Genomic DNA, 15,277 nt, shown 5'->3' with positions numbered 1-15,277 from the left:
GTTATCGAATTTTCGGCACCAGCTGACAAAAACATCATAGCCAAGGAGAATGAAAAGAAAGAGAGGTATCGAGACCTTATAAGGGAGTTGCAACGATTGTAAATTGATTAGATAACGTTAAAATAAAAATACGGTATTATTTAATTTTAATCTAAAAATAACAAGTTTTTTAACATTAAATCATTGATATAATTAACAATGGTAAATATTTCGATTTTCCATTTCTGTCATGGAATTTTCATTTTTGAAGGCAAACCTAATGATTGCGCAGAAAAAATGCATTGTATGTGTACAGAGGCGCTTATTTATTCAATTTGTTTATAACAATCAAAAAAATTATACTTTAGTGTTTGATTTCAACGAAACATTAATTTCACTCGATCGCAGGGAAAAACGTGATGAAACGAACTTCCAGTCTTCAATGTACAGCAATGATCGATTTTGTTCATAAATTTGTTTATAACAATTGGACAGATTGCACGAACTTCATCTAAGTTATTAGGATTTGTAAATATATCAGTTTTTCACCTTTTTGAGGTAAAATCAATGAATGCTACATAACTGGCAGCTCAAATATGAAAAATTATGGATCATTTTGAACCCCAATTTTCTAATTCGCCGCGTTGCGGTCAGATTTTTTAAATTGTGATTGACCTTGAAAAACGTTTTCGAATCGAGAAATGACCGGGAATTCTTTTTTCTTTTTTTTTTAATATCGAACTTGCATGCTTTCTAATCACTCTTGAATTCTGAAGATGAGAGGTGTTTTTCGATAGAATGCATATTTTGTTGCAAGTGTTTGGTATTGTGAAAAGAAGCGTAATAACAACAGAACACTTCTCTCCTGTTTTGTATTGTTTATGATAAACATGTATGAACAGTTGATGACCGAACGAATGTACAAGCTGCCGAGATTGATGATTTGCTGGGGGTAAAGATAATAGTGGCGAGTGCGAAGTAGCTGATGTATATTGTGTGGTGAGCGCGAGGTATATGGTATCTGATGCAGTGGTGAGAGCGAGGTAGCTGATTGAATTACGTCTAATATCTGAGATGATTTGGGATGCCCCCTGTGGAGTATGAAACCTTGATAGAAATTACATTGCGTGCACTCACCCCTCCATTATTGATCTCATCTTTGCGTATCATGTACCATGTACCTCATGACTGTCAGATAAGAGTGTTTCTGTTAAGTAGACTTGGTACCAGGGGGTTTACACTGATAATACTTATCAGTCGCGTACTCGTATAAATAGTGCCCCAAATAGTTGCCTCGGGATCAGAAGCAAACGATCTTCTCAAGAGTCGAGAGCAGCAGTTCTATTCAGTTTTACACAATTCTGTTCTAATTTTCCTCTTTTTTTTTCTTCTTTTCTCTTTGTTTCTGTGCTTTATAAATTTACCTCCGTTTGAACAACTGAGAGTTTTGGAAAATTCTCAAAACGGCGAATCTAATTAGCTTGTTGTCTGTTTTGGTGTATCTGGGATAAAGAAGGCACGAGAATTCCGTCCCACAAAAAGGTATTTAAGTTTTTCTCTCTCTCTTTTTTAAGGATTTGTTCTCTCTAGTGTTTAAAGAAAATTCCCTCTTTTTTTTTGGGGGGGGGGGGGGGGGCGATGTACCTGAAGTTTCGAATTGCCAAATGAACGAAATATTTGTTACGATTTTTATTTTACCCAGAAATATTGTCCCAACTGCAATTTAAAATATGGATTATATTTCTGTTTCAATAATAAATTATTTCCAATATAATTTAACAAACGTTTGAGCACTTTTTCTGGTTTACAATGTCATCAGTAAAAAATTTCGTTCATTTGAACGTTCTGAAACTTCTGGCACATGTTTTGTCGCTTAAATTCAAACTTAATCAATTTAACTTGATGGGAAAATTAAAATATTTTTCGTTGACAGTTAGTTCTTTTCAATTTAAAAAATTAATTTGATATTTTTGAATGAGAATTCATTTCTTTTGGGGAAAATATATTATTTTGTTGAAAATTCAATTGTTTTATAATTAATTTGAGTTTTTATGCCTGCTGGTCTTGTATGAATAAACTTATGAATAAAAAAATGAGTTAAAAAAATATTGATAAAAGACTAGTAGACGGATGAAACCAAAATCGAATATAATTAATTATATATATATATATATATAATATATATATCCGGTCCAAAAATGTAACATCAAGTTTTAAATTCAACTGTTTTGTTGAAAATCCGTCTTTTCTTGATAGAGATTTTTCATTCAAAATTCATCATTTCTTGGTTGAAATGAACTTTTTTGTTAAAAATTCAACTCTTAGATTAAAAATTTAACTATTTTGTTTAAAAAATCGTCTCTTTGGTTCTAAATATCAACTATTTGTTTGAAAAAATCAGATTTCTTGCCTAAAAATTGACTTGTATTTTGAAAATTCATATTTTCGGATTTAAAAATCAACGAGTTTCTAAAATATTCGTATTTTTAGTTGGTAACTAACATTTTTTATTTTTTGGTAGAATTCATCTGTTTTTTATTTGAAATTAAAATCCTTTATTTGTCCATTCATCAATTAATCTTTTTTGGTTATAAATTTAACTACATTCATTTTTTCGGATGAAAATTCATCTCTTTGGTTTAAAATTCAATTATTTTATTGAAAATTTGCCGATTTTGGTTGAATTGAACTCTGCTTTTATTTAAAATTTTTCATTTTTTCTTAAAAAATCAACTACTTGGTTTAAATTTAAACTACTTTCTTTAAAATTATTTTTTTTTTAAATGTTGAAAATGTTGAAAAAATGTTGAAAATCCTTCTTTTTTGATTGAATTCAACTGTTTTTTTATTATTGAAAATTAAAATATTTTTCTATTCAATTATCAAATATTCACTTTAAAAATATTTTTTATTTAAGATTCATCTCTTTCGTTAAAAACTGTAACTAATTTGTTAAAAATGCATGTTTTTTAGTTTAAAATTGATCTTTTTAGCGGAAAATTTAACTGTTGGATTTTTTGAAAATTTGTATTTTAATTAAAATAAAATTCTTTAATGGTTGAAATATTAACTACTATATTTTTCGTTGAGAATTAATAGTTTCGGCTTGAAAGTTCAACAATTTGGTTAAATTTCTTCTTTTTCGACTAAAAATTTAGTTTTTGTTGAAAGTTTTTTATTTTGTTTTAAAAATTCATCTTTTTTTGTTAAAGACTCAACTGTTTTGTTGAACATTTGTCTATTTTGATTTAAATTTTAGCTATCGCAGTAGAAATATCAACAATTTGTGGAAAACAACATTTTCTTGGCGTAAAAAATCGTTTTCGGTTGAAAATTTACATTTTTTTCTTGAAAATTCGTCTTTTTCGATTAAAAACTCATCACTGTTGGTAGAAATTTAATATGTTTTGTCTGCAAACTTTACCATTTGATTGAAAGTCTATTTTCTTTCAATAAAAATTCAATAGTCTGGTTGAATATTTTCTTTTTCGGCTAAAAAATTCATCCATTTTTTTCAACATTCGTCTATTTGGGTTGTAAGTTAAACTATTTGGTAAAAATATCAACAATTTGTGAAGAAAATTCTTTGACCTAAAACATTCTTTTTCGGTTGAAAATTTAACTTTTTTGTGTAAAAGTCGTCTTTTTTTATTGAAAACTCCACTATTGGTAGAAATTTAATCTTTTTTTTTAAACTTTACTATTTGATTGACATTCTGTTTATTTGAATGAAAATTCAACAATTTGATTGAAATTGTTTTTTTTTCTTCACTAAAAAATCTCTTTTGCTGAAAAATTCAGCTCTTTTGTTGAAATTTTTCTCTTATTAAATATTTAATTTTTTTTGTTGTAAAAATTCAACTGTTTGGTTGAAAATTAATTTATTTTATTCGCGGATTTTTTGATAGATTCGACTTTTCAACATTTTTAATTATGTTTCTGAACAATCGTCTTTTTCGCTTACAAATTCAACTATTTTGTTTAAAATGCGTCGCTTTTGCTTGAAATTTTTGCTCTGCTTATCGTTTTAATTTTACAATATCGCGAATAACATTCTGCTGATTTAGTGGACTCATGTTTTTAGAAAAGCTTTAATCTTTCAGTTTTCTTGATAAAGCTTTTATATAAGAATGATGACTTGACCTAATTGATATTTCCTAAATTTGAATCGATACGAGTTTACCGTTCGCTCTATCAAACTTCGTTTCCGTTGTTTGATGAATTAGATGATTAATTATTATTAGCGAGTAACGAGCCTCCATTATCTCTTGGCACCAGACAGTCTACACTTGAAACAACTATCAGTATTTATCGTTCGGTGATAACTGAATAACTGATAAATTGCGATCATCTGATTAGATTGAAATTTCAGACTTCACACTCATTCCCCTATTGCCCTCTTTCCCCCTTTTCATTAAGGGCATGTGACACAGCTAAATACCTATATTACCGACCTCACTTTATCAGTTCACTGAATCTTTTTTTGAAACTAAGAACTTTTTTTGTAAATAAAATATCGAGCTGAAACTTTGGAAAATGTATTAGAGTACAATAAAGTACGTTTAGGTACTGCATTTTGGTAGGAACTTCACTGAAAATTATTTTATCTTTTTTCTGAACCTCGACATTTTTTGAACGTTCGAACTTTTTTTATACATAAAATATCGGTCTCAAACTTTGAGAAATGCAAGAGTCGAAAGAAAACTACGTTTAAGTACAAAAATGAAATTTCAAATCCGGAAAATTATTTTTTCGTCCAAAAATAAGAATCTTCAACTGAAAAACATCAATCTTTAATTAGGCTTTTTCACGAAACCGTTAAAATTTCAATTAAAGAGATGAAATTTCAACTAAAACTATAAATCTTGAACAAAAAAATGATATCTTAACAAACTGATTCAACTAAATCTTTCAAAGTTTTCTATTTAAAAAGATTTCCGTTGACTTTTCACGATCAAAATATGAATTTTTAAACAAGAAATAAGTTTCAATGATAGAAATTTAATTTTTAATCCAAAAAGACGAATTTCTAACTAAAAAAATGACTTTTTGACAAATTTGTTGAATTCTCTACCAAACAGTTGAATTTTTTTGGAAAACAGATGAAATTCTTGTCCAAAAAGATAAATCTTTATTTTAAAATAATGTTGGAATAGTTGAATAAAATAAAATAAAAATAATAAAATAAAATTTCTAATCCAAAAAGACGAATTTTTTCAACCAAAAAGGATGAATTTTTAACAAAATAATTTAATTGTCTACAAAATAGTTTCATTTCTATCCATGAAAGATGAAATCTTTATTAAAAGAGGAAGATTTAATAAAAAAACGACAAATTTTTTCTAAAGTTGAATTTTCAATCAAATAGTTGCATTTTTATACACCAAAGATGAAATTTCTTTTAAAACAGGTGAATTTCTAATTCGAAAGAAGAAAAAAATTCCAAAAAAGAGTGGGATTTTCATCCAGAAATAATTTTAGTTATAATTTTAATCCCAAAATATTTTAAACGAAAGAAAAAGTACATTTTCTACAATATTGTTTAATTTTCAACAATGCAGCAGAGAACTTTCAACAAAAAAGTATGACTTTTCAACAAAATTGTTGAATTTTCAACCAAAACATTTGCATTTTCATTCAAGAAAGATGTAATTTCTGCTAAAACAAGTGGATTAACAAATTAAAAAAAAAATGTTATCCGAAGAAGATTCTAGTTCACTTTCGAACACCAAAAGATTTGTAAATAATAAGTTAATTTCTTATTAAGTAGTCGAATTTTGAACCAAAAAGTATGACTTTTTAACTATTTTGTTTAGTTTTTAACCAAACAGTTGCATTTTTGTGCAAGAAAAATGAAAATTCTAGTAAAGCAGGTGAACTTTTAAATATAAACTTTTAAATTAAATAACTTATTCCCCTATTCCCGTGAAAAAATTGAAATTTTATTAAAAAGTTAATGAAATATATTAATTTTTTTTTGTTCCAGGGTTCTATCTGCGATAGACTGGTAGGCCAGTCTGTTGTAGGATCTCTAAGCAACAGCGGCAACTGGAAGTTGGCCCTGAACGCAGAGCCTCCGTGGCTTTGCTAGCACCCCCAACCGATTCGTTGTTTTAACCCGCCTCCTCACGACTCTCGCAATTCTCACTGACAGCTGCCTCGTAAGTTTACAAATGCTTTTCTCATTTATTTTTCATATCTAATTAATCTTGCCGAGGCCTGAGATTTTGTGGAGACCTTACGAATTTAGAGTGGTCAACCATCCGGGAAAAGTCGGGACATTTTCCGCATTTTATCATTTTCGCGATTTCTAGCTTATAAATTGTTGCTGATACAACTTTTTCTGGTAATTTCAGAGTCCTTTTAATAATATATCTGAGAATCCGCACGAAAAGGGACCTTTTGGTGGGTTTTCTGATCCAAGATTCCTGTTACCGGCATCGAGAACATTCTGTCATTTTTAGAGAACATTCTGGTTCGTGTCCGTGCTAAGTTTCTAGAATGTTCTCGATGTCGGTAACAGAAATCTTGAATTAGAAAGAAGTTGTTGATTTTGAAATTATTAATTTTGGTATTTAGATTAAAATAATTATATTTTAAAAATCGTGAGGCGCAATTTGAAAATTAATTATTTTTAACGATTAGTTTCAAGATACTAGTGTAGGAATTATTTAATTTTTAAAAGAAGTTTGGATTTTCTGATTATTAACGTTTTAAGTTTGAATTCATTAATTTTTAAAGTTTAAAGTTCACAATATTTTTGCAATATTTTAAATTCTGTAATTTTGAGCGGTGAAAATTAGTGTTTTTTCTTTTAGTGAAATCACATTTTTAGCACAAAAATCTATCTATAATTAATAATTTGTTTAATATTTATCCTCTAAAATTTCTATAATTTTCATTTAAAATTATAGTTTGGAATGCGCAGTGCTCAAACAATTTAATCCTTGACGCCTTGAAACTTAAGTCTTTTTTGTCATTCTAGGCATTACTAAATAATTAGTTGAATTTTTATGTTTTTCAGTTATGCTATTACTTAGATTACAATGCGTAATTCAAAATTTTTTTACTTTAAAAATTGTGAATTAAAGAAATTTTAAATGCTTTCCTAAAGACTTGAACAAATAAAAAATAAAAGCCTTTGATGTTGAAAATTTGGGATGAAAAACATTTGTATTTAACAAATAAATCAATTTTTAAAAATGTATATGTACTTTAAGTAATAAAAAGTGAACAAAAACGAGTTTAAATCAGTTCATAATTTAAAAATGTTCAGATTTTAAGACAAAGACTTGTACGGTTGCAATTTAGAATGTTTTAGTCATTAAACAAATGTGAAGGTGTGACTGAAATTTGTAATTTGTAATTTGTAATTCAAAAAAAGATTAATTATTCAATATTTAGCAATATTTGAATTTTTATTTAAGACAAGTAAATTGAAACGAAATATTTAAGAGTAAAGGATCTTCAACTGAATTGTTTGACATAGAAAGTCTGGAATCGTTAAAATTTCGAAGGGTCATTAAACTTTGAACTTTAAAATTTTAATTGTTGCATTTGAAAAATTTTTAATTTGTAAGTGAAATTTTTAAATTTTGATGTATAATTTACAAATGAACATTTTTAGAAAAATTTGAGCAACTTTAAGAGATATTTAGGAGTTTTAAAAAGATTAAAAATTATCATGCAAATTTTAGAAAGTTGGTTTAAAATCTTCTAGCATCTTTTTTGAAAATTTTGCTTAAATCTTTGAAAAACTGGAATTTTATTTAAAAATCTTCTTTTTTGGTTTAAAATTCAACGTTTTGAATAAGAATTCTTCTTTTTTAGTTGAAAATTCATCTTTTAAAAATTCTCGAGTGGAGAATTCTGAATGATTGAATTTTGTTAAAAGTTAGTTTTTTTGTTACGGTAGAAAATTAATCTTTTTGTTTAAATATTCGTTTTTTTTTTTGGTTGAGCATTCTTGAATTTTATTGAAAATTCGTCGTTTTGGTAGTGAATTAATATTTTTGTTTAAAAGTTCATCTACTTTAGTTGAAAATTCAACTTTTTGTTGAGAATTTTTGAGTTTTTTTAAACGATTTTTTTTTTGCAGTAAATTCTTAAAATCTTCTAGCATGTTTTTTGAAAATTTTGTTTAAATCTTTGAAAAACTTCTTAAACATTCTCTTCAAAAAATTTTAAAAATGAAAAATTATTTTTAATTGTCCTATGAATCTTAAGAAAATGTTTTTATTATTTTGAAGTCTTTAACAATTCTTGAAAGGAATCTAGTTTTTTTTTGTTTTAAATCTGTGAAAATCTACATTAGGCTATCATTTTAAGTTTTGCATTTAGTTTTAATCTTTTCAAAACTTGTACATCTCTCAAAGTTACTCAAATTTCGCCTACAAATAATAGATTTTCAATTGTTATTTATACATCCAAATTTTAAAGAAATTTTCTAAAATTTGCAGGATTTTTTGAAAATTGTAGAAAAAATTCATTTTATTTTGACTGATATTTAGAAGTTCTGAAAAAATTTCCAAAGTAATTTTAAATTCAAAACAAATTTGATACAACTTCTAGATTTCTCAAACTTTTTGAAATAAAATTTTGAAGCTTTCCAAGGATGTTTAAACTATTTAAAAGGAAAATAATTTAAAATAAGTTGAGTTAAAATTTTTTCAATTTTTGAGTATTTGATGTTTCTAGCTTAAAATTCCTTAAAATTGTATAATTTTGAAAATGTTAAAGTTCATCGATTGAATTTTTAATTTAGAGCATTGAAAATGATAACGTGGATTTATATATTTTTATATTGAAAAATGTTAGTACCTTCAATTTTATACGCTTAAATTATTGAGCACATTTGAATACAGAATTTTTTAACTAAAAACTTTTAAATTTTAATTTTAAAAGTTAAAAATTTTGACAGTTCCATTTTGAGTGCTTTCATTTGCAGCTCAGTTTTTATTACCTAAACTGGAAAATTGTTTAGCTTTAGACATCCATTTTTTAAATTTTATTGACCGTTAAAAATGTTTGCGAATCGGGAAAAAACCGGAAAATGACCGGGAATTTATTTCGTCGATTAAAACGGCCAACCTGAAAAAATAATTTTTTAGTTTGAAATTTCATTTTTTTTGGGTAAAAATGCATTAGTTTCGTGGAAAATTAATTTTTTGCTGAAAAGTCATATTTTTTTTTTTGAAAATTCAATTTTTGCAAAGAAAATTTGTCTTTTGGCTTTTGATGATTCAATTTCATTTTTTTTATCAAATCATAAACTATGACACTTTTTTGTTGGGTATTTGTCTTTTTAGGTTGAGTATTGAACTATTATGTTAAAAATTCCAGTATTTTTTTTGTTAAAATACCATTTTTTATAGTAGAAAAAAGTATTTTTTTTTTTCAAAGTAAAATCAAAGAATTTAAAAAAATTCTCGGTTTCGCATGGACACATGGACCATTTTTAACTCTCGGTGACACAGGTGGCTGCTTCAAATGGAAAAAATGTTTAGCTGCAGAGTTCGAATTTTTTATTTTCATTGATCGTGAAAAATGTTTATATTTTTTTTATATTGAAAAATGTTAGTACCTTCAATTATTTACGCGTAAATTATTGAGCATTTGAATAAAAAAAAAAAATCGTTAATCAAAATTTTTAAATTTCAATTTACAAAATTCAAAATAGGGACAGTTCCACTTAAAGTGCTTTTATTTGCAGCTCAGTTTTTATTAACTCAAGTGGAAAATTGTTTCGCTTTAGTGTTCCTGTTTTGTTATTTTTATTTTAAAGAGCTCAGTCTGGACTACTGCTATTTTTCTATTTATTTATTTCTTGAAAATCTCAGACCTGATTGATTAATTCATTGGTCAATTTGAATATTGGATCTGAGGCTCTGAATTCTTCCAGTTTGCTGCCTAGCTTCTACAGAGTTTTTATTTGAAATTAAAGTAAGTACCCCAATCAGCCAAGTCTCATCATGAAGGTAACAAATTTGGATGAGCGCATCCACGTGCTGGACAATGCGTCTAGCCCAATGACCGTCATCCGGGACATCGCCATGAGCGGTGTCCAGGAGGAAGCCTTCTACGTCCTCGACATTGGAGACATTGTGCAGAAATATCAAATCTGGAAGGAAAAATTGCCCCGTGTTGATCCATATTATGCAGTCAAATGTAACGACAATCTGACCGTGTTGGAAGTACTTGCCGCTCTTGGCACTGGCTTTGATTGTGCTTCGAAGGTAAGTTTTTTTTTTTTTATTTTATTTTTATTTTTTTTTTAAATTCTTTCGCGAGGGGAAAAAACAACTCTTGAAAATTCGGTCCAGCTGAGATTGATTTTGCCAGAAACCAACGAGTATGGCTATACTTTATTGTGAAATTACCACCGGGAATTTAATTTAAAAATCGGGAATTTACTTCTGATGGTAGTAAAATTTTAAGTTTTTATTATTTTAATAATTTTGACGAATGGAGGAAAAGTGATTTATACTTTGTTGTCAGTTGCAGGGTATAGAGATCGTCCATAGACTATTTTTTTATTTTTTATTCTTGAATTACAAGTGGTAACGTTTTTAGCAGGTTTTAAGATGATTAATGTTTTTGGTAGAAAATTTATCTTTAGGTTTGAAAATTTATATTTTTTTTAGTGGAAAATTCAATGTTTTGTTGTTAGAGAATTCTTGAAGTTTATTAAAATTTTGTCTTTTTTTGCTACTGAATTAATCTTTTTGTTTCAAAATTCTTCGTTTTTTTTTTGTTGAAACTTCAACTTTTTGATCGAGAACTCTGAAATTTTATTAAAATTTCTTCTTTTTGGGATGAGAAATCTTGGATTTTATTTTAGGATCTTCTTTCTTAGTTTAAATTTTAACTTTTTGGTTAAGAATTCTTGAAATTTTTTTTTTAAATTCGCCTTTTTTGGTAGAAAATTAATTTTCTTTGTTAAATAATTCATCTTTTCTAGTTGAAACGTCAACTTTTGGGATGAGAACTCTTGAATTTTATTTTAAATTCTTCTTTTTTAGTTTAAAATTTAACTTTTTGTTTCAGAATTCTTGAATTTTGTTTAAAATTCGTCTTTTTTGGTAGTAAATTTAATCTTTTTGTTTAAGAATTCTTTTTTTTTAGTTTAAAATTTAACTTTTTGGTAATAAATTTAATCTTTTTGTTTAAGAAATCTCCTTTCTTAGTTTAAAATTCAACCTTTTGGTTAGGAATTCGTGAACTTTTTTTTTCTAAATTCGTCTTTTTTGGTAGAAAATTAATTTTTTTGTATAAAAATTCATCTTTTTCGTTGAACATTCTTGAATTTTGTTAAAAATTCGTTGTGTTTTTTTTTGGCTAGAAAATTAATCTTTTTGTTTAAATATTCATCTTTTTGGTTAGGCATACTTGAATTTTGTTTAAAGTTCGTCTGTTTTAGTAAATTAATATTTTTATTTAAAAATTCATCTACTTTAGTTGAAAATTCAGCTTTTTGTTGAGAAATCAACTTTTTGTTGAGAATTCTTGAGTTTTGTTAAAATTAGTTTTTTTGCAGTAAATTTCGCTTTTGTTTAAAAATCAATCTTTATCTTTAAAAATTCATCTTTTTTGGTTAAACATTCAAGAATTTGGTTTTAAAGTTAAACTGCTTTCTCAAAAATTAAAAATAAAAACATTTTTCTTTTAAAAATTTAACTTTTTGGTTCTTTATTTTTTTTTAATTCCTCTTTTTTTATAGAAAATTATCTTTTTGTTTGAAAATTCTTTTTTTTTTAGTTGAAAATTTAACGTTTTGGTTAGGAAATCTTGATTTTTATTTTAAAATCTTCTTTTCTTAATTTAAAATTCAACTTTTTGGTTCAAAATTCTTTAATAGTAAATTAATCTTTTTATTTAAGAATTCATCTTTTTTAGTTGAAACTTGAACTTTTTGGATGAGAACTCTTAAATTATATTAAAAAATCTTGTTTTTGAGTTTAAAATTTAACTTTTTGGTTCAAAACTCTTGATTTTTTTTTTAATTCGTCATTTTGGTACAAAATTATCTTTTTGTTTAAAAAATCTTCGTTTTTAGTTGAAAATTCAACTTTTGCGAATTCTTAAATTTTATGAAATTTCTCTTTTTTGGTAGTAAATTAATTTTTTTGTTTAAAAATTAATTTTTTTTAAATTCATCTTTTTGGTTAAAAATTTAAGAACTAAGTAAGTTTTTAGTTGAAAATTCAACTTTTGCGAATTCTTAAATTTTATGAAATTTCTCTTTTTTGGTAGTAAATTATTCTTTTTGTTTAAAAATTCATTTTTTTTTGGTTAAAAGTGTAAAAACTATCAAAATAGTTCAGTTTTCCGCAACATAAATAAATTTTCAACAACAAAAAATTCTTTTTGAACCAATAAGATTTTAAACAAAACAAAAAATTAATAAAAAAGTGGAATAGTAACATGGTTAGTTAAAAAATTAAGTTCTTACACACAACGAAATTGTACTGTTTTTTTTTTTTTTTTTTACAAAATTTGTAACAAAATAGTTTAATTTTCTACTAAAAAGATTAATTTTGAAATAAAATGGATAAGTTATTAAAGTTTTAATCAAAATATTCCATAATTATAAGTGAAATATTTTTTAAAAAATCAACCAAATATTTCGATTTTTAAACAAACCATGAAAATTTTTTATCCATGAAGATTCATTTTCTATCGGAAAAGTGGAAATTTGAACAAAATACACGAATTTTCAACAATATAGTTTAGATTTTAACAAACAAAAAAATTAATTTTATAACAAAATAGTTTAATTTTCATCTAAAAAAGGCGAGTTTTCAATTTAAAAAATTGAATTTTGAAACAGAAAAGTAGCTTTTCAACCAAACCACGGCGGATTTCCGGAATTGTTTCTCCCCTCGTTTATTTATTTATTTATTTTTTTAATGAAGCTGCAAAAGTTAGGAGTGTTGCTACAATATTAAAATTTTCTTGAAGACCGAAATCAACAAAGTTCTCAGTTTGGGCGTCAATACTTCAAGAATTATTTTCGCTAACCCTGCCAAGCCTGCTTCGCACATTCGTCATGCTAATGCCGTTGGTGTCAGTACGATGACAGTTGACAACGAGAGCGAACTCCATAAGATCAAGGCTTTCCATCCTCATGCCAAGGTAAAAATAATTAAAAAAAAAAAAATTATTTATTTGAAATATTTCAGGGTATTTAAAAATGTTTTAAATCATTTACAGGAGCTTTTTACTTTGAATTATTTTAGGGAATTTTAAAAGGTTTCAAGGATTAAAAAAATTATTTTCATTAATTTGAAGTGATTTTTAAGCTTTTGAAATATTATAAGATAAAGAATTTTCTAGAATTTGAGGTTTTAAAATATTTTAAAAGATTCTTATTTTCAATACTTGGTCCCTAGGTTACCCCATGATTCATATAATAAAAATAATTTCTGAATTGTCTTAAATTCTATTGAAGTATTTCAAGGAATTTTTAAGATTTTAAGGTATTTTTAAAACTTGAAAAGCATATTTTAAAAAGCTTTTAATTTGAAGTATTTTAGGATAAAGAATTTTTTTTAGAGTTTCAGAATACATAAAACAATTTTACAGGATTTTCTAATATTATCGAGAATTGCAAAGATTTTAAAGGACTTTATAAAATTTTTAGTGGTTATATAAACATTTTTAAGGGTTTAAGGGTTTTAATAATAATTCGTCCAGAATTTGTATTAATTTATTCTAAATTATTAATGTCTAAAAGTGATCTTAAATTTTATTGAATTCTTCTCATTTCTCTTAAATCCACTCAAATTTGATTGAAATCAATAGAATTTTTTTTTCGATATTGAAAATTATTTTTTGGAATTCACCCTGAATTTATAATTATTAATCCTAATTTTTTTGATTTCTTGGAATTCTTTAGAATCCCATAGGGAATGTGAGGCCAGAGTCTTGCTTTTTTTTTTCTTTAAGCACTTTTTAGTCAATTTTTTATTGAAATGTAAAGAGTAATTTAAATATTTTAGTCGGTTGTGAAAGAAACATCTTTTTAAAAAGAAATCTTGAGATTAAATTTTTTTTGAACATTTCAAAAAGTGTTCACAGATTTCAAGAATTTTAAATGATTTCAAATTTTTTAGAAGATTTCAAAATATTTCACGAAGGTTTCAAATATTGAATTGATTTTAAATGAAAATGAAAGATTTCAGAAAAATTAAGAAAAAAAATTTCAAAGAACTCATAAGGCTTTTAAAAGATTTCAAGAATTTAAAAGATTTTAAAAAGGGTACATTTAACCAAATTTTAAACATTTTAAACAATTTCTAAATGTTTAAATTAATTTGAAAAGATTTCAATGATTTTAAACGCGCACGAAAAATTTCGCAAAGATTAAAGAACGATTTCACAAATATTTTAGATTTCATAAAAATTTCAAAATATTCTGTTACATTTCACAAACATTTTAAAGATTTTACCGAAATTAAAAAAAAATTCCACAAAGATTAAAAATATTTTATCAAAATCTCAGAGAGATTTCAAAGAATACAAGAATTTTACAAATATTTCAAAGAATCTATAAGGATTTCAAAAGATTTTTAAGAATTTCAAAGATTTCAAAAAATGTACATTTCGTCCAAATACAAAATATTTCCAAGATTTTAAATAAATTAAATTTTTTTACAATATTTCTAAAGATTTCGCAAAGATTTCAAAAGATTTTAAGAATTTCAAACATTTCGAAAAGGCTACATTACGCCAAAATACAAAACATTTTCAGGATGTTAAATAAGTTCACATTTTTTTTTTAGAAAATATAAAAATATTTTTAATATTCCAGTGATTTCAAATAAATACAAAAGATGTTAGAAAGATTACTTAAATATTTTAAAGAATTTCTAAGGATTTTAAGAATTGAACAAATTTTAAAATATTTCCAAAGATGTCAAAGATTTCAGAACATTTTCAATGTTTAAAACGATTTCGAAAGGTTTTAAATAAATTTGAGAAGATTTAAAAAATTTTCAATGTTTTCAAACGAAAACAAAAAATGCCACAAAACCAAGATTAAAGAAATATTCGTTAAGATCATTTAAAACTTAACGAATTTGATTAATTTAAACATTTTTTTCAGTTAGTCACTTGAATTTTTGAAAATAAACCCTTAATTTTTATGAATTTTGTCGAATGCTTCTTGTTTCCTTTAAATTCTTTAAAAATTACTTTAATTCTTTATTCATAATGTGTCCCCTAAGGGTTTACATGACTTCCATTCCTTACAATCTTTCCGTTTACATCTATATATTTTTTACAATCTTATCCTTTC

General features: G+C 25.5%; 1 protein-coding gene across 2 annotated transcripts in view; it reads left to right on the top strand.

Annotated features, from left to right (window-relative positions):
- The window catches only part of LOC117179149 (ornithine decarboxylase 1-like), a 58,341-nt gene that overhangs the window by 18,569 nt on the left and 24,495 nt on the right, over window positions 1–15,277 (top strand). Inside the window, exons 1-4 of one of the 2 annotated variants that reach the window (XM_033370837.1) lie at window positions 1,278–1,521; window positions 5,966–6,140; window positions 9,881–10,214; window positions 12,940–13,113. In XM_033370837.1, the coding sequence (XP_033226728.1) occupies window positions 9,951–10,214; window positions 12,940–13,113 (438 nt within the window). In that variant the 5' untranslated portion in view covers window positions 1,278–1,521; window positions 5,966–6,140; window positions 9,881–9,950. Of the gene's footprint in view, window positions 1–1,277; window positions 1,522–5,965; window positions 6,141–9,880; window positions 10,215–12,939; window positions 13,114–15,277 lie in introns of those variants that run through there. The other variant, XM_033370838.1, reaches the window with a different exon arrangement.

Source organism: Belonocnema kinseyi, chromosome 8 (assembly GCF_010883055.1).
Source record: "Belonocnema kinseyi isolate 2016_QV_RU_SX_M_011 chromosome 8, B_treatae_v1, whole genome shotgun sequence".
Taxonomy (NCBI): domain Eukaryota; kingdom Metazoa; phylum Arthropoda; class Insecta; order Hymenoptera; family Cynipidae; genus Belonocnema; species Belonocnema kinseyi.
Note: the sequence above shows the minus strand (reverse complement) of the source record. Positions and strands in the feature narration are given on the sequence as shown.